Below are 19,666 nucleotides of genomic sequence, written 5' to 3'. Positions count from 1 at the left end.
GCAAGTTCTGACCTGTAACAGAAGCAGTTGAGTGGAAGGATATTTGTTTTTAGGTTGTGAGGTTTTTATACATTATACATACTGATAAGCAGCTGTGATCACAGAGCGCTAATATCTTAAGAAACAAGAGGGAACACTGCCTATCACTTAGGTAAAGTCTATGGTCTCTCTTACCTTTTTAAAAAGACATTCATTATAATCTTAATTACAAGGGCAGAATTTCCAGTAAGAAACTGTTTACTTTACATTATCACGGTATACTTAGTACTTAGAGGTATTAAGCTGTATGGGAAGAAAGGGTATGATTTGCCTAGTTTTGAACCAAAGACCTTTTGCCTGTTAGATGAACACTGGAGAAGTATGAATGTCATGTTGTCTCTACCTTCCTGTAGAATGTTAACCCGTCCCCTTGCTGGAGCATCCATGGAGGAAGCACAGGTTACCTGAATAGACCTAGTCATTTTACAGTGATTTCCTGGGCTAAGGTTAGAACCCAAGTTTTGTGGCTCCCAGCCAAGTGCTTTTTCGCCACTAGTCCACACTTCTTGGCTCCCGCTCATTGGTGAGGCTTTGTCACAAGCCAAATCAAAGTTAGGGCAAGGCATTTGTTTGCCTTATTGTTGCTGTTCAGATGTTTCAGACATGTCTGACTCTTCATGACCCCATCTGGGGTTTTCTTGGCAAAGATCCTTAAGTAGTATGCCATTTCCTTCTCCAGCTCATTTTACAGACTGCGGTCAAGTGGCTTGCCCAAGGTTACACAGCTAGTAAGTGCCTGAGGCCAAATCTGAACTGGGGTCTTCCTGACTCCAGGTCTAGTGCTGTATCCACTGTGCTGCCTAGCTGCCTTGTTTGCCTTAAGCAAAGATTTAAAGTTACTATCCCATTGTGTTAGAGAATTTGAGCTCTCAAATGTATTTTTGACTTATTACAAAATAAATGCTTCCATGCCATGGAGAGCAGTATTTTCTCATACGCATTTACAAAAAGTAGCATTAAAGAGCATCCACCATGTTGTACCTGAGTACACGACTTACCTTTGCCTCCCCCCAGTCTCAGCTCTGTTTATTATTCAAGAAATGCAGAATCTTATAATTGGAGTGGCCTTTGTAGGTTACCTAGTCTAACCTGAAATCTTGACATAAATAAAAATTCCTTCTATAGTACCCTCGACTTGTGGTCCCCCAGCCTTCTCTTAAAGGTCTTCGTGAGGAGGCGCCTGCTACATCTTAAGGCAGTCCACTCCACTTTTGGATGGCTCTTCTTGTTAAGATGATTTTCCTCATGTCAGGCCTCTTTGGAATTTCCATCTGTTGCTCCTAGTATCTGTCCTCTGGGGCCAAGCAGAGCAAGGATAATCCACCTGCCATGGGACAAGCCCTTCAGATACTTGAAGACTAAGCCCTTGCTTCTACATGTTAAACATTTTCAGTCCTTGAACTAATCCTCATGGGGCAGCTAGGCAGTGCAGTGGATAAAGTGCCAGGCCCAGAGTCAGGAAGACCAGAGTTCAAATCTGGCCTCAAACACTAGCTGTTTGACCCTGAGTGGGTCACTTAATCTCAGGTGCAGTTTCTTCATCTGTAAAATGAGGATAATTATAGCACCTGCCTCCCAGGGTTCTTGTGAGCATAACATGAGGCAATATTTGTAAAGAGCTTTGCAAACTTTAAAGTAGTATATGATATTACTACTACTGCTGCTGCTACTACCACTACTCTTCTATCATTATTATTAGTATTAGCACTAACTCAAGACCTTTCACTAGCCTGGTCACCCTCCTCTGGTTGCCCTCCAATTTATCAATGTCCTTCCTACTTAATTAATGAAAAAGCATTTATTGAAATGCTCTGCATGCCAAGTACTGTGCTCAATACTGGGGATACAAATAGAGAAGCAAAGACAATCTCTGCTCCCAAGAAGCCAATGACAGAGTTGATATGATCATGTTTCATAGCTCCAGAAGTTGGGTGGGGGGTGGTCAGGGGAGAGAAAATGCATGGGTTTCAGCAAGGCAGTTAGCAAAGGTGTGGAGGAAATGGCTGGAGAGCAGGGACAGAGCAAGGAGCAGGGAGCAAGGCAAGGGCTTTCCTGAAATAGTGGTGGTCACCAGGCAGGAGAGTGGGGCCACAGGTGGGAGTTACGGTGTGGGTGGCAGGGTGGTTGGTGAGGTGATGGCAGAGGTGTCTGGAGAGTAGGGAGCCAAGTGAAGCATGAAAGGGGCTTTCCTGAAATAGCAGTCTGGGAGAAGCAATCACCAATCAGGACAGTGGGGCTCCAAAGGCAGCAGTTCCAACCCAGTGTATATGCCACATAATCTCATATTTTTCTTGCGTCCCTGTTGGCTCATGAAACAAAAGCTGTTGTCTTCTACTTCTTTCTAGAGCACAAATCTACTATTTGCAAAACACTGAACTATCAATTATATTTGTTGTTCTTTGCAACAGCCCTCTGCAGTGGGGCAGTGATTTCACCTATGGGGACATCTGGCATATAGAAGGGTGAAAGATTTGCCCACTTTCACATAGTAAGTCAGTGACAAAGCTATAAAGAAAGCATATCCTTGAAAATAAGCATTCATTAATAGTGTTAACATATTTTAGTAGATAGGGCTCAAAAGCCCCCTGTTCTTTAGCACTCTAAGATACAGAAGTTCCCAAAACTATAGCATTTAGACCTAAAGGAACTTTAGAGATTGTCTAGGGCCAACTCCTTTATCCTGCAGCTGCCAAAACTAATCCAAAGAGCTTAACACCTACCCAAAGTCACTCAGGTATTAAATAAAAGAGCTGAGATTAAAACCTAGGAGTCCTCTGTCTCCAAAGCCAATGATTTTTCCACTACATCATGCATCATAAATGACTCAGATATAATTGGCCAGTAATGTTAACATGCTCAGATTCTTGAAACGGTTTGGAAAGGCCAAGATCTTGAGTATGAAACCTTATCTAGAATGTTGCATTTCCCAACCCTGTTTTTTGGTTTTATAGAAATTCAGTGACCATTAAGTAACATTCTTAGTGTCTTGTATATGAGAACCAACCTAAATTTAAAGAGAGCCATCACAATGTTGGTCCCAAAGTGATTTAATTTTTGGTCATATCCATCAACCTTTGTAAACCATCTACTAAGTCATAAGGAAATTGTGACTTATGTTAGAAGGTGGAGTGTAAACACCAATGAAATCACAAAGCCACTCCTCTGAGCAACTTGTTTGGAAAGCCCCCTTATCTCTCAATCCCATTTTTTTGACTTTAAAGAAATTCATGCACAGATGAGTAATAAATAACCTTGTGTTGCACTTGAGTACTTCAAGGATCTGAGTTCATCAGACAAACTTGGTGGGACCTCCCACAACTGATGTTCACTCTGCCATCTTAGACTCTTGAGTATCGAGGATCACCAAAATGAAATTACTGAAAGAATTGTAAAATTAGACAATATGTGCACTTTTTATATTTACATATAAACTTACACACCAAAATGAGTACATTTTGCAGAGCAAGGTATACGTGCTGATCTTCACTAAGCTGAAATCCGGTGCTGGTCCTTGATCTTCATTTGGTTATTAGCTCTGGTACACTATGAGGGTGTGTCAGGCAGATAATCTGCTCCTGCAGTCTGCAGCTGGTTTGTTATTACTTCCATTTGATTCAGGTGTCTACAGAACCCACTAGCAGATGGATGATATTTAACGGCCTTTACAGTTGGATTAGATACAGGTGAACCACACTTTACAAAAACCTAAGACATAAAAATCTTATGAGAACATATAAGGGCGGGGTAGGGGTGGGGGGGTGAGGAGGTTGTGTAAATTGAAGCACACTGTGCTGTGTGTATTTGGTTTCATCTTTGCACAGTGCCTGGAACATTGTAAGCACCTAATAAATGCTTTTATCATTCATCGTTCAGCTGTTATTAAATGTTGGCACATTGAATCAAAAAGCTACAGACAAATTTGACATTGAGAGTGAAGGTATTTATAACATCATAGTGCTTAACTCCTTGCTATTTGGAAGTGAGTTGTAGACATTAACTTTGGGATTAAAAAAAAAGCAGATATATTGAGAAGTGTTTATTGAATAATTCTGGAAATGAAATGATGATCCTTCTTATGAGATTAATAAAATGGCCCAGGAAATAACTAAATAAGAATAGGGTACCCTGAGAAACTAGCTTTCAACAACCTGACAAGACAAAGTCATCACATTCATTGCATTAGTGAGGCCCAGATTCACAATGGGAATTCAAGAAAGTATTGCAAGAAATGTCAATGGAATATTTCCCCATACTGATCACGTGTGGTGATGCAGCTCACTTTCAGCTAGTTTATGTAAATGATGCTTATTACATCCATTTCTAAAGACTTACTCTAATACATTCTGAGAAGGTGATTTATAGCTCCATGGTCACTTCCACAATTTTGTTCTTTCTTATGATGCTTGTTCCTGGATCTGAATCAGTTCCTTCTGAGAAGAAAATGGGATTTATCCTTCCAGCTTCTAGACTTACACCCTTACTTAACCCCAGTCTTGGAGCACCTAAAAAGTATTGGCAAGCCCAAGACCCAGAATTTTAACCCTATGTAGGGTGGTGCTCCACCAACCCCATTGTTTAGCTCTTAAGAAATTCATGCCCAAATGTTGTGATACTCTTATAAAGTGTTCTCCCGAGATTCTTTGTGTGACTGCTTCTTTTTATATCCTTTTCTTTGCTAGCCTAGGTAGATTTTATATGTGTGTATACACATACATGTATGAAGAGCATTATATATAGTGTGTGTGTGTATATGTATATGTATGTGTGTATATATACATATATATGTATGTGTGTATGTGTGTGTGTGTGTGTATATATATAAAACCTTTATTGCCTTCCAAAGAAGTCTTAAAATGCTTTAATGATATTTTCTAAATTTGGGAAAAATACTGGACCTGTTCTTTTATGTTTAATAGTCTCTCAGCAGTGATAACATATTCTATAAGCTGAAGTCAATGTATTCCTTCAGTTAAAAATTAAGTGACTTGTTTTCCTTAAGAAAGGGCTTGCAAGGTAATAAATTAAGAATTCATATACAGAGTTATATTCTAGATCAACTCCACTGTGATATGAGTTTGTGGTGAATTCATGGTTTGTTTAAGTTTTTTCTACCTTTTCTCTCTATTAATTGCCAGACCTTGTTTCTTGCCAGTGGGCTACCTCCATGGGAAAGGCGGAGGTTACAGGAGAACTTTTGTTTTAGAAGTCCCTGCTCTCCCCAAAAGTATTCTCCCTGCTTTGTCCCTCCTTATTGCACCTTGGCATTATACCTCGTGTTCTAGATTTTTGTGTTGTTTTTTTCATTTCTCCTGCTTGACCTTAAGTTCCCTGAGGACAGAAATAGTGTCTTCTTCACAACTCTGAGCACAGTCTTTCACACACAGTAGATATTCAAGGAATTTTTATTAAAATCAATTACTGTAAAATAATTCTTTCATCAGGCATGGTTCTGCAAGGCTATAAACCTTGCTACCAAGCTGGTGAATCTCTTGAGCTCTGGAGTTCTGAGCTGCTGTGGGCTAAGCTGACCAGGTGTCTATACTAAGTTTGACATTAAATATATAGTAAACACCTGGGAGCAGGAAGATTAGAGTTAGGGTTGCCTAAGAAGAAGAAAACTGGCCCATGTTGGAGACAGAATAGATCAAAGCTCCCATGCTAATCAGAAATACCCATAATGGCCCATAAATGGCCTCTGCACTTCAAGTCTGGATGAGATAGCAAGAGCCAGTGATAATTAGACAGATAGATAGATAGATGGATGGATGTAAAAATTCTTCTTTGATATTTATTCTCTTTTGTTTTTAAAAGTGGTTTCATTAAAATTGATTGAGTTTTGTGGTAATGCCCCCATTAGGGGGAATTGGAGAGAGAAAATGGAATACTATATAATCAGGAACAGTATCTGGACTAGTGTATATATGTTGTTGTTGAGTCATTTCAATTGTGTCCAACTCTTCATGACTCCATTTGGGTTTTGTTTTGTTTTTGGCAAAGACGCTGGAGTCGTTTGCCATTTCCTTCTCCAGCTCATTTTACAGATGAAGAACTGAGGTAAACAAGGTTAAGTGACTTGCCCAGGGTCACACAGTTGTTACGTTTGTGAGGCCATATTTGAATGCATGAAAATGAGTCTTCCTGATTCCAAGGCCAGTGTTCTATCTCACTGCACCACTGAGCTGCCCCCTTGTGTGCATAAAGGAGAGTAATATGCAATTAGCTTGGAAAAGTAGTTTGGGAACAGGTCATGAATGGATTTAAATGTCAAAGTTTTTATTTGGTCCAAGAAGTAATAGGGAACCACTCGAATTTACTGAGTAAGGAACTGAGATGGTCTGAACTGGGCTTTGAGAAAAATCACTTTGGCGCCTGTGTAGAACCCGGCTTAAAGTAGAGTGAGACTTGAGGCAAAGGAAACCAATTAGAAGACCATTCTAATAGTACAGGTGAAAGGTGATAAAGATCTCATCAAGAGTAAAGACTATGTACATATAGGAAAGGGAATGGATGGGAAAGATTTGAAGGTAGAAGAGACAAGACTTGGCAATAGATTGGATATGTGGGGTGAATGAAAGTTGAGGGTGTGTGAGGTTGCCATTCTGGTTGAGTGGAAGAATAGTGGTGTCCCCTCAACAGAAATAGTGAAGTTTGGAAGAGGCAGGGCAGGTTCAGTTTAAAGGTTATAAGTTCTGGTTTCAGATATGTTCAGCTTAATTAGCCTATAGGGCTAGTTAAGGAAGAGAGAGCTGAGAGAGAGCAATACAGAATCCCAGAGATGAGAAGAGCATCAATGGTGTCAAATCCTACGGTGAAATCAAGAAGATCGAGGACTGTGAGTAGACCTGAAGACCTGGCAATTAAACAATCATTAGTAACTTTGGGGATAGCATTTCTAATTGATTGATGAAGTCACAAGCCAAATTGCACAGGGTTGAGAAATGAGTCAGAGGAGAAGCAGAGGCAATGAATATAGAAACATTTTTATTAGAATGTGGCTGTGAAAGGAAGGAGAGATGTAGAGGGGATAGTAGGGTCTAGTAAGAAGTGGTTTTTTTGTTTGGCTTTGTTTTTAGGGGTAGAGAAGAGTTGGATGTGTTTGTAGCCTGCAGCAAAGGAGCCATTCAATCAATTCCACTATAGATTGGAAGTTTTCTCAGCTCTGCATTTAACTTGGTTCTCTTCAATCCCTTAGCTCCTTTTCCCAGGAAGCATCCCTCAACCATTTCCTCTCTCTCCTCTCCAAAAGGCTTCACTAGAGAACATACCCTAGGAGCTCTCTCGGGGAGGATTCAACAACCTGAGGCATTCTTCCTAGAGGTGTTTTCATGCCTAACTTTCCTCCTAACTCAGTGAGTTTCAGTGGAGCTCCAATATGAGCTTGGCTCTTTGACTTCTTTCTTGTTCTTGCCATGATGCCCTGTAAAACCATCTCTGCAACTTCTGCCCTTAATTCCTGATGAGCTTAAAGCTTTATTTTCTTGCCCGTGGAACCACATGGCTCTTTTTTATTCTATCTAGTCCTTAAGTCCATTTTTTCCTTTTCCACTATGACTATTTGTCTTTTTCAGTTATATTTGAATGGTTCTGCTCATTCCCACTCTAAAAGCTTTCCAGAACAACCATACTGCAACATACTTTTTTTCCTCCTTATTATGAAAATTGTAACAGCTGTAATATTTATCAAATAGACTTTCTACTTCCTCTATACTCAATTCCAGGATTACAATCTCTTTGCCAAAGGAGAACGGTCTACTCCACGTGTTAATTATTTCAAAGCGGTTTGTAACTCTTCCTTTTCCTCATCTGAAACTTCAGTCTCTATCATGTGAGCCTTACTACTCCCTATTAAGTGCTTGCTTGAACATTTTTACAATAAGTATGCTAGTCATTTGGGATAATTCTTAGGCTCTTCCCAAATCCACCCCTCAATCAATCAAGATCAGTCCTGCTCTCAACACTCTCTACCTCATGATGATTCAAGGTCAGGAATAACCTAGTACGTGGAGGGCAGTAATAGGAGATTAAGTTAGGAAGGTTCGGGGTACGGAGAAATAGAAGGGTCAAAATCAGTCACTCATAAAGCCCAAAGGATCCTAATTCTGCTTTTAACAGTCACATCTACTTGCCTTGGAAGAGCTTTTATTATTGTCAGGTTATAGAGCAGACCTGTTTGGAACATAATGTCAGTATGTCATGCCAATATTTACGCAGATTGATTTGTAATTCCAAAATAAGGACAAATTTGTTCCATGTGTCTTTTCAACAGCTCACCCATGTTGACTCCAGAGCTGTGCAGCTTGGCTCTCTCTTCATCAGGGGCCTGACCACTTTGATTCTGGCCAACAGTGCCTGTGGGTTTCCATTGAGAATGGACGATTTGATGGCTTGGAAGATGTTTGATGGAAAACTTTTTCAACAGAAGTACCAGCAATCACACAGAGGCTGTTCTGTGGAGGAACTTCTTGAAGGCAATGTAAGTTCACATACTCCAATGCCAGTAGATGCTCAGGAAGCCTTTCAGAATGATTGATACCTTATTGTTTCATTAATGATATTTTAAGCTGCTAAAAAAAAACCAGCCTTTTATCTGAGAATAACAATAGATATTGACCCCTTAATTTTAAGATACTTTTCCCCCTTAGGTGCTTAGTATAATAAATACCTTGTTTTATAAATGGAGAAACCAAGGATCGTACATCAGTTTATAATGCAAGTTCCCTTATCTATATTATCTCATTTGGTTGGCACAACCACATTGTGACATGTATGCACATTTTATAATTGAATGAAACTAGGTTTCATTGAATAGACAGTACAGTCTGATCCATTTTATTTTATATTACTTGAGGAAACCAAACACATGTATTAGAAACATCTATTTTGAGGAGAATCATATTCCCTAGCTGTAAAAATATATACATGAATAATAACATGTACACAAATAATAGCTTACTCTTCTTTTGATACTGGTTTATTTTTTTTACTATCATTGCTGCTATAAAATTTATCATTCCATAAAAACCAGAAGTATGAGATGTATATCTATGATAGCTTCTGCCGTAATGTTTAAATAGTATTCAAGACATTAGAAATTCTGCTGTTGGCCCAGGTGAATGGTGCTCATCAATCTCTGTCATATTTAGACATTTTCAAGTATATAGAATTCTTCCTTTTTAGAAAAAAATGCTACATATATCTCCAGTGCAGCTTCCAATATAATCACACTCACTTTTGGAGAAGTTGCTTATTACTTGAAAAGATTCCTTACAGTCTAGTCTGCAAGTTTAATTGGGGGCCTTGCCTGCAATCTTATGTTGCTGTTTGTTACTGCTATTCCACCTTTATAAGTCCAATTGATACATGTTTCCTGGAAGACTTCCAAACAAAGTCTTAAAGAAAGGGACGGTACTGTAGGACAATGTTGTCAGTACTGACACAAGGTTTCGGGATCATATGTTCTCATCTTTATATCATTAGCATACCAGGCATGATCCTACACATCAATAGATCTGGTTCACTTCCGGATGTGTTACTGTCATGTGTGACTTTGGTGTAGTCATTTGATGAACCTGCAAACCAGAAGCTTTAGGATGATGAACTGTAACCAACTTGTAGATGCCCAGGTGAACACATTATCATTGTTATGATATTTGAAAATGCTTTTTAAAGGAATTATGATTTCATAATGGATAGAAAGCAAGCTTCTGAGTCAGGAAGATGTATTCATTTCCCACTTCTAACAAATTCTGGTTATGTGACCCCAGGGAAATCACTTCCCCTCTCCCTGCCCCCAGACAACTCTTTTCAGCTATACGTTGCAGGACAGGTGTGGATCTGTATAGGTAGAAAGAGTTCCCAAAACCAATAAATAGGGATCACAGATCATAGGGATCATAGCAGTAGGGCTGGAAGAGACCACAAAGGCCATCTAATCCAGTCACCTCGTTTTACAGGTAAAGAAACTGAGGCCCATAGAGGATAAGTGAATTGTCATAGAAGTAATGTGTCAGAAGCAGAATTGAAACTTAAGCCCTTTGACTCTAGGTCCAGGGCTTTTTCTTCTGTACCCCCAATCAGAGATCCAGTCACAAAAAGTAAAGGAGGGGGGTCATTGTGTTATCTGATTTTTCCTAAAGGATATCATCCTTATATTAGGATATAATTATCCTAAAGGATAATTGCAGAGTAGAAGATTCTTATTGCCAAAGCATTGGCTGTGCTACCAAATTAGCTAAATAGTCTCGAATACTTTTCATTTATTTAATAAAAATATTTGAGCATCTGCTAATATGCAAAATACTTTGAGAGAAACAAATTCTCCTTGTGTCTTGACACTTTATTTTTTTTAATATCAAGCTGTGATTTCATTCATTCAGGGCACTAAAAACTGGAAAGAAACCTCTCTCTATTGATGCAGGAAACTCCATTCTTGCTGCTGATGCTAGGTAGTTTGTGGTAGAGTACATCCTAGTTTTATTGTAGAGATATGTCTTACTATTCAAACCCCAAACTCTGTCTCTTTCTATTCAATTCCTTACGCCCATTTCCTTCAACCCACCACCCCCAAAAAGCCAACTAAACACTACCCTTCCCTTTCACTGTGCCCTCTGAGATGCCTACTCCATAAGCAACAAACTTACTTTCAGTCTTAAATCTTTTCCTTTCTAAGTCCTTCCTTCTTCTGGCTCTCACAGAGACTTGACTCCCTCCTGATGACATAACCTCCCTGGCTATCCATTCCAGCATTAGCTGCACTTTCACTCATTCCCTTGACTTACCGGTTAAGGTGGGGGAGTCGGAATATTCCTTGCCCCCCACTGCCACTTCCAGACTCTGCCCCTGCCACCATCACTCTCCTCCTTTGAGGTTCATGCAGTCCACATCTACCACCCAATCAAAATCCTGGTAGCTGTTGTCTGCAGACTTCCAGGACACTTTCCTTCCTTCCTCAATGAGTTCAGTACCTGGATCACAATCTTTCTTCTTCCCAACCCTCATACTAGGGGGCTTCAATATGCATGTGGATACTCCCAAACATCCTAACCTCCCAATTCTTCAATCTACTCATTTCCCATGACCTATTCCTCTACCTCACTTCAGCCACACACATAAAAATGGTCATACTTGTTCTTTTCATCACCTACTAATATATCACCTCAGTCTTCATGAACTCTTAAATTTCCTTATATGACCAAAATCTGTTAACTTTCTACCTCTCCCTCTGTCTTCGATTACTAAACTCGGCTCTTTGTCCACACCATAACTTCCAATCTCTCGACCCCTCACTTATCTCCCAGGCCATCACCTCTACACTGGCCACTCTCTCCTCCTCTCCCCATCTTTACCACTTAGTAAACCAGTTCAACTCTACATACTGCCCTCTTGGCTTCCTTGGCCTCTTATCCTATCACTGAGGGTGCCCTGTCAAGCCTAGCCTTGGATCACTTCTCACCTTTTTTTGCCTTCATGCCTATACCTGTACTGCTGATTGAAAGTGGAAAAAAAATCACAAATGGTGCTGATTGGGATCACTGCAAATTTATGTTACATGAACTCAGGTTGGCCCTCACTGCTATTAGATGATCCTTTTTTATATCCTCATTTAACTCACTATCCCACTTATTTCCTCCCGACTTTTTCATCCTTCCTCAAATCTCCCATGGCTCCCCTCCCACCACCTTCTCAGATGAGAACCTTGCCTCATTTTATTGAAAAAAAAAATGAAGCCCATTTGCCAAGAGAGCTCTCTCTTCTCCCCTCCTCCTCATCTCATATCACTCAGATACCTTCTGCCATTATATCCTCCTTCACTCCTGCTTCATGTGGAGACATGGCCATTCTCCTTGCCAAGGTAAACCCCTCTCCCTAGCTGCACAAGCGATCCCACTCCATCCCATTGCCTCCAGCAGATCCCACCTCTATCATCCCTACTGTCTCACTCTTCTTCAGTCTTTCCCTGTCTGCTGCTTCCTCCTGCCTATAATGCCCATTTGATCTTTCCATCCCTACTATCATCTCTTGTCTCTTTTGAGCTCTTTGAAGAGGCCATTTCGAAGGAGTTCTTCCATTTCTTCTCCCATTCTTTTCTTAATTCTCTATAGTCTTGTTTCTGACCTCATCATTCAACTGAAACTGCTCTCTCCAAAATTACCAATAATCTCTTAATTTCCAGTTCTAAAGGCCCTTTCTCTCCTCCTCCTCCTCCTTCTCCTTCTCCTCCAGAGCTTTTTTTAAATTTTTTTAAATCCAGTTTTACTTCTGAATTCTCTCCTTCCTCCTTTACCTCCTCTACCTATTGAGAAGAAACAAAATCCATTACAAAAATGTAGTCATACAAAACAAATTCTTATATTAGGAAAGAAAAAGAGTGAAGAAAGAAGGAAAGGAAGGAAAGAAGAAAAGAGAGAGTGTTCCAGGCTGTACTCCAAGTCCGTCAGTTCTATATTTGGAGGTGGATAGCATGTTTCATCATAAGTCCTTTGGAGTTGTCATAAATCATTGTATTGATCAGAGTAACTAAGTCTTCCACATTTGATTGTTGTTTAAATATGGTTCTTACTGTCTACAATGTTCTCCTGGTTCTGCTTATTTCACTTTGTAACAGTTCATACAAGTCTTCACAGGCTTTTCTGAAAACCTCCCTTCATCATTTCTTATAGCACAATAGTATTTAATCACTTTCGTAGACCATAGTTTATTCAGCCATTCCCCAGTTGATGGGCATCCGCTTGGTTTCCAATTCTTTGGTACCACAAAAATAATTGCTATAAATATTTTTGTACATATGGGTCCTTTTCCTCTTTATTCAGTCTCTATGTGGTATAGACCTAGTACACTGGGTCAGAGTATGCACAGTTGAATAGCTTTTTGGGCATAGTTCCAAACAGATGGTTGGACTAGTTCCAGCTCCAGCAGCGCATTACAGTACCTGTTTTCCAACAGTCACTCCAGCATTTGTCATTTTCCTTTATGTCAACTTTGCCGATCTGATGGGCACCTCAGAGTTGTTCTAATTTGCATTTCTCTAATTATGTGTGATTTAGAGCATATTTTCATATGGCTATTGATAGCCCAGTGGCCTTTTCTCATTTCCCATACTTGTGGATCTTTCCACAGCCTTTGACACTGCTGTCACCCTTTTCTCTCTAGGTTTCAGGACACTCCTCCCTCAGTTCTTCTCCCTCTTATCTGACAAATCCTTGTCAGGCACCTTTGCTGGATTTTCACCCAGGTCATGCTCACTTACTGTAAGGGTCCCACAAGGCTCTAGATCTTATTAAGTTTCATGAATTCTGTTATTTATCTCCATGCTGATATTTCACAAATCTACTTGTCCAGCCCTGACCTCTCTGCTGACCTCTAGTCTCACATCTCCAGCTGCCTGTTAGACATCTCAAACTGTGTACACATACACCCATATACATAGATAGACATATGCATATGTCTACATCTACCTAGAGATATAAATATATAATCGTAAACTCGTATCCAAAACTGAACTCATTATCTTTCCCAAAAACCTCTCAACTTCCAAACTTCTTTATTACTGTTGAAGGACCCTGACAGTCACTCAGTCTCACAACCTAGGTATATCCTTGTTTCCTTACTATCAATCAGTGCTGCTACTATTCTAGTGAAGGCCCTCATCTCTTCATGCCTAGACCATTGCAATAGCCTGGAGGTGGATCTGCTTGCCTCAAATCTCCCCCTGCTCCAACCCATCCTCCATTCATCTGCTAAAGTGATTTTCCTTAAGTGCAGGTCTGACCTTGTTACCCGCCCTCCCTTCAGGACCCCTCCACCTCCTCACCCCCGCCAGTAAACTCCCATTGCTCTCTGTCACCTCCCAACCAAAGACAAAATCCTTTGGCATTCAAAGTCCTCCATAACCTAGCTCTCCCACACATACATATAGTTTCTAGTCTTCCTACCCCTTACACCCCATCAGGCATGTACTTTTCTATCCAGTGATACTGTCCTCCTTGCTACTCTATCTCTTGACTCTGGGCTTTTCCACTCGGTGACCTCATTATCTGGAATGCTCTCCCTCCTCACATCTACCTCCTGACTTCCCTGGTTTCTTTTAAGTCTCAGCTAAAATCCTACCTTCCCTAATCCCTCTTAATTCTAGTACCCTACCTCTGTTGATTACTTCCTATTTATCTTTCCTTTTATAGCTTCTTTGTACAAAGTTGTTTTCATTTTGTCTCTGCACAGTCCTTTACCTTTCTTTGTATCTCCTGTCCTTAGCACAATGCTTGGCATGTAGTAAATGCTTAATAAATGCTTATTGACAGAAATTTCATTAAGTAAATATCTTTCCTTTGAGCTAAATATGTAAATATGATTATTAACACATCAGTAGGGACTCATGAGTTTTAGGGGTACCTTGAGCCCCAGATAACTGTCCAAAGGAAAAACCACCCTTTGATGGGGAGGAATTCCTCTGATACTGTACTGTAGTCCAGGGAGAGACTAAAGAAGTGATTTCTTCTTCCAGTGTAGGTCAGTAGCTCAGCAACTTCGATTCTCAGAGAATTTCTTTGAGAAACTGAATGATTAAATTAAACTTGAATTCAAGTCTTCCTTATACCCAAGGCCATCTTGGTACAGTGCATTTAAGATGGTACAATGGAAAAAGACCCAGATCTGGAAGAGAGGACCTAGATTCAGATCAATCCTACCTCTGATCCTTACTACTTTCTAACCTTGGACAGGTCATTTAACCTCCCTGAGTCTCCGTTTCCTCATCTTTAAAGTGAAAGGTTTAAACTAGATGTCCTGTGATGGCTCTTGCAGCTCTAAAACTATGATCCCATGAATCTTGTGATCCTGTGCCTTTTTTTCCTTCTGACTTTCATCCCTGGTTAATGGAAACTTTCTAGTCAAAAACTTTTTTTTATTGTCTGTCTTACACCAAGAATTTTATCTCTAGCAGTAGAATATGAATGTTCCTAGCCATCCATCGTAAACATGGACATCCTTCCTAATTATGGCCCCCTTTTTCAACATCAGCAAAGTGGAATCAGGGTCCTATTTCCATTATTCCTCACTTGGAGAGTTTGAGGAACAAAGGCTTGCCTTAAAAACTCTACTTTTTTTCCTAAGCAAATGCTTCAGGAACGCTGAAAACCTGGGACTAAAACAGGTTGTGGTTGGCCTTGAGGCAAATCACCAGATTGAATCCATGATTCAAGTACTAGCTTTTTAATTGTAGCAACTTTAACACAGGTTATCAGAGCTACTACTATCGGATGTGCCCTACTTTGACATATAGCATAGCACTAATTTAAGTCCTTGTCTTTTGCAGAAATGTTGGCTGACTGAGTTCCAGAACCTAAAATCATTTATTTGCAAGGCCTGCATGAAGCACAACCGAGCTCTTCAAAGCAGACAGCGAGGGAATGAATTCATCAGAGGTTGACATTGTTGGATATTAGCTTTGCCACTAAAATAAGTGTTTAAGGAATTATTACAAAAAACCCTAATTCCCTTGGGTGTGAAAAAAAATAGTAATGAAAGACTGATAAATTAAAGGAAAGACCTGAAATAAAATTGTAGGTGTATAACTAGTGATTCAAGGTTAAGTTCTGGTCCTATAGTAAAACATGTTCAGAAAGGAACCATTCACCTTCCATTAATCATAATTTTTTTTTAAATAACATTCAGAGAAAGACCTTCCCACCTCTTTCTGTAGGTTCCTCCGAAATTAAGGCACTTATTATGCCAATAATTACAACAGCTCCATTTTCTTCTTTTTGCAGATGGAATAAAAGAACACTTCTCACAAATCCTACTTCCCTAGCCACTTGGAGAACTTAAGAATGGCCAGTCTTCTGGAAAATTTCAGTCCCCTGAGAGAAAGAATAGGAATTATTAAATCAATAAAAAACTTCATCTTGAGGGTGAGGGTTAAGGAATGAGTGTTCTCACTGGTAAAGGAGAGGAAAGCTCACTTAGTTATATTTCTTTCCTTTTCTACTACTAAGAGTCTATTAGATTCTTCTTCCCTTTTCTTCTACTGCCAATGGGCTAGCCAGAAAGAGGAGTTTTCAGTGTACAACTCTCAAGGTGGTACTTGGTCCACTAACAACCACACTTTTGTATAGCACAATAGCACTATTACTTTCCACTCTGACATTTGTTTATTAGGAAACCATTTTGTTCTGCTTGTTAAGAAAAGGCAGATGACATGAGAGGTATGGGAATGAAAAGAATTCTTTTAATCCTGTTATCTTATTCTCCACGAATGAGGAAATGGTTACCTGTCTGGAGATGGGTGGAATCAAGCAAATAACCTCTTACAAGTGTGAATGGTTAGCTTTTTATCCTCAGCCCTCACTATCCTCAAAAAGCATTTATTTTTAAAATATCTCTTTGGTTTGACACTATGCTAGATACTGTACCACATACCCAGGAGCTGCTTCAATAATTTATAATTGGATTGCTTAGAGTTATGTTGAGATGAACCCCCTTGTCTTCTTGGGTTGCTTTTCTTTGTTACCTTATCATGTTACAGTAGTTTTTAAGGCTAGAGAAGGATCGGTATAAATCAATGAAGAACATAACCAAAGTACAGAGGCAGCTAGGTGGCACAGTGAGTTGAGTACCGGCCCTGGAGTCAGGAGGACCTGAGTTCAGATCCAGCCTCAGACACTTAACATACTTACTAGCTGTGTGACCTTGGGCAAGTCACTTAACCCCAATTGCCCTGCCTCCCCCCCCAAAAAAAAGTGTTTAGTACATGGGATGAATAGAAGTAATAGGACCAGGCAAATATCAACTAGAGTTCTTTCTAAGTTTAAAATTTCTATAAAGGCACTAATATCCTTTAGAATAAGGGTAACCAAATTTTTGGAAGTGAAACACTACTCTGCACTCTCCCTTGAGGCCTCAAATGGAAGGAAGGGAAGTGGTCCTACTAATAAAGGCCTACCAGTGGAGACATGGGGAAGAGTGGGGGTGGAGATTTCCTGCTAACAGCAGTCACCGTATTATACGCAATGTCTTCTGGCTGCACTCTCCACCTCAGTGAAAATTTCTGGGGGCTTCAGGGAGGGAATGTACCCTCTGGTGATCATATCTGGGATATCTGTGATCAGTTAGTTAATGATAGAGCTCCCCTATTTTTCAGTAATGTTAAGAGTCCTACTTCATTATACAGCTAGATACTACCTTACCAGACTATGTTGTACATGATCTATAATTTTGAACATAACATTTGATAGATGTTAATATAATAAATCTATGTCCTCATAGAGTCAGAAAGCAGAAGATGGGGATCCAGTTTCCAGAGATCACATCAGCCTCGTTTTTCACCTTTGTATCATAATCCCAACCAAGGACACCAGTGGAGAGACCTTGGGCCGTCTAGATTTGAAACTGGTCCTTCAGGTAAAAATTAAATTCATAAGATGGCATCAGACATGCTTACAATTTATATATATCTAATTTACATTCCTTAGTATGGTAGATACACAGATAAATTCCATATGTACTTTGGTCTTTTCATAGTTTATTATTTTTTTTATCACCCTGCTAAATATAATCTTCCCATTTTGTTATAATTTTGTGTTTAAATGATAGAAAACTCTTTTAATAGTCATATGCACATATGTCCTTTTAACTCAATCCTAATAAAATACAGCACACGAATAACACTATTCTGAGTTTTTCCGTGACTTGGCTTATACTGTGTAAAAGCCTTACAGTGTAATCTGGGAAATAAAAACAAATCCTTTACATTTTACATCTGTAATGCAGATGATATCTGGTTTTAATGCAGATGGTAAGCTGACTTGGGTACACAGTAATTTGCACTTTAAATACATGGAGAACCTCACATCTACATTTTAAACCTAAATTTGAAACAGTTGTCAACAGTCTAACTCTATAGACTTTCAAATTACTCCAAATTTATAATTTTATCCTTTCAAATAGTAGTACTGTGCAAAGACATCGTTATTTTCAGTGTAAATCATGATTTAGCTTTTTACATTATGACCTTAAAAACTTGTAAATGTTTCAGAAATTGTTAATGTGATACCTAACTAAAACCAAGTGCAGCTTTCATTTTAAACACAGGTCATGCAAAGCATTCTAAATGTTCCATTATTAAAAATAGGAAAGGGAAAAATGCAAAGGTTTGGATTTAAAGTTATTTTAGAGATTCACTTAAACTAATTTAACCTTCAGAGACTTGCCACATAATGCCACCAGCTATCCAGCATGGCTTTCAGATGGTTTAATTCATTGTGCTTAGCAACATTCTTCTCTGAATTCTGATGCAGCATGAATATAAGTATGATTTCTCCTTTATCAAATAACCAGCAGCCAGTCAATAAACATTGATTATCAGCTATGCGCCAAGCTCCACACCAAGCTCTACACTAAGCACCAAACTTACAAAGGCAAAAATGAAACTCGATCATCTGTATGTTTATGTTACTGGCATATAACTGAGACTGGAGGAAAAGACTTTCTTTACATTAATTCAGATACATATTGAATTATTTTAACTCACTCAGCAGGACAGTTCAGTAGCCGAGCAGTAGACAGGAAATGATTAGTGAATGTGTCACCGGCCCTAAAAGCAAATGAGGAAGACCACTTTTTCTGGAATACTGTATCACTGGAAAGCATGACATTTTGGAATATAATTGCCATGGATATAGTTTGTTTCTTGTTTTAATACAAAGCGAGATGTAACATATGTGTGTCTAAAATATCAATTTATTTTAGATTAGAAGCAGCTAAATAGCCTGGGACAGAGCATTAAATTTGAAATCAGAAAGACCTGAGTTCAAATCCTGCCTCAGACACTAGCCACATGATCCTAGGCAGGTTACTTAACCTCTCTCTCAGCCTTAATTTCCTGATCTATAATTGTAGATTATATTAAGTATTATTATTATATCATAATAATTGGGTTAATTATTATAATGACAGCATCTGTCCCCAGAGGGTTGTTGTGAATATCAAATGAAATATTCGTAAAGAACATTGTAAATAGTCAAATGGGGCAGCTAGGTGGTACAGTGAACAGAGTGCCAGGCTTAGAGGCAGGAAGACTCCTCTTTCTCAGTTCAGATCTGGCCTCAGACACGTATTAGCTGTGTGACCTTGGGCAAGTCACTTCACCCTGTTTGCCTCACTTCCTCATGTGTCAGATGAGCTGGAGAAGGAAATGGCAAACTGCTGCAGTATCTTTGCCAAGAAAACCCCAAATGGGGTCAGGAGGAGTCAGACACGACTGAAAGGACTGAACAACAACAAAAAATAGTACTATATAAATGCTTGCTTTATTAGTATTTTTCTCTAATACATGCTCCTTAAAGATGCGGAGAATACATCTGATTCCCTCGCTCCCAGCATCACGCCTTGCAATAAATGTTTGTTGGATTGGATCAGAGGTTTTGGTGTATTATTGTATCAGTATATAGAGACATTGCTAACAAGTGAGACAAGCCGGAAACCTTGAAGGAAGCTAGGGATTTGAAGAGGTATCACTACCTGGGTGTGTGAAGAGAAAAAATATGAAATAAATCTGGAGAAGTCAATAGGAGCCAGATTTTGGAGAGCGTTAAATACCCAAACAATGGTTATATATTTTTTACCCTAATAGAGA

At 39.3% G+C, this 19,666-nt stretch overlaps 1 protein-coding gene across 2 annotated transcripts in view; it reads left to right on the top strand.

The window, feature by feature from the left end:
- FAM120B (family with sequence similarity 120B) overlaps nt 1-19,666 on the top strand; it is a 134,619-nt gene that overhangs the window by 97,426 nt on the left and 17,527 nt on the right. The window contains exons 7-9 of one of the 2 annotated variants that reach the window (XM_036767302.1): nt 8,306-8,512; nt 15,350-15,458; nt 17,299-17,433. In XM_036767302.1, the coding sequence (XP_036623197.1) occupies nt 8,306-8,512; nt 15,350-15,458; nt 17,299-17,433 (451 nt within the window). Of the gene's footprint in view, nt 1-8,305; nt 8,513-15,349; nt 15,459-15,803; nt 15,895-17,298; nt 17,434-19,666 lie in introns of those variants that run through there. The other variant, XM_036767303.1, reaches the window with a different exon arrangement.

Source organism: Trichosurus vulpecula, chromosome 7, assembly GCF_011100635.1.
Source record: "Trichosurus vulpecula isolate mTriVul1 chromosome 7, mTriVul1.pri, whole genome shotgun sequence".
NCBI classification, from domain to species: Eukaryota; Metazoa; Chordata; class Mammalia; order Diprotodontia; family Phalangeridae; genus Trichosurus; species Trichosurus vulpecula.
This window is presented reverse-complemented; position numbering and strand designations above follow the sequence as displayed.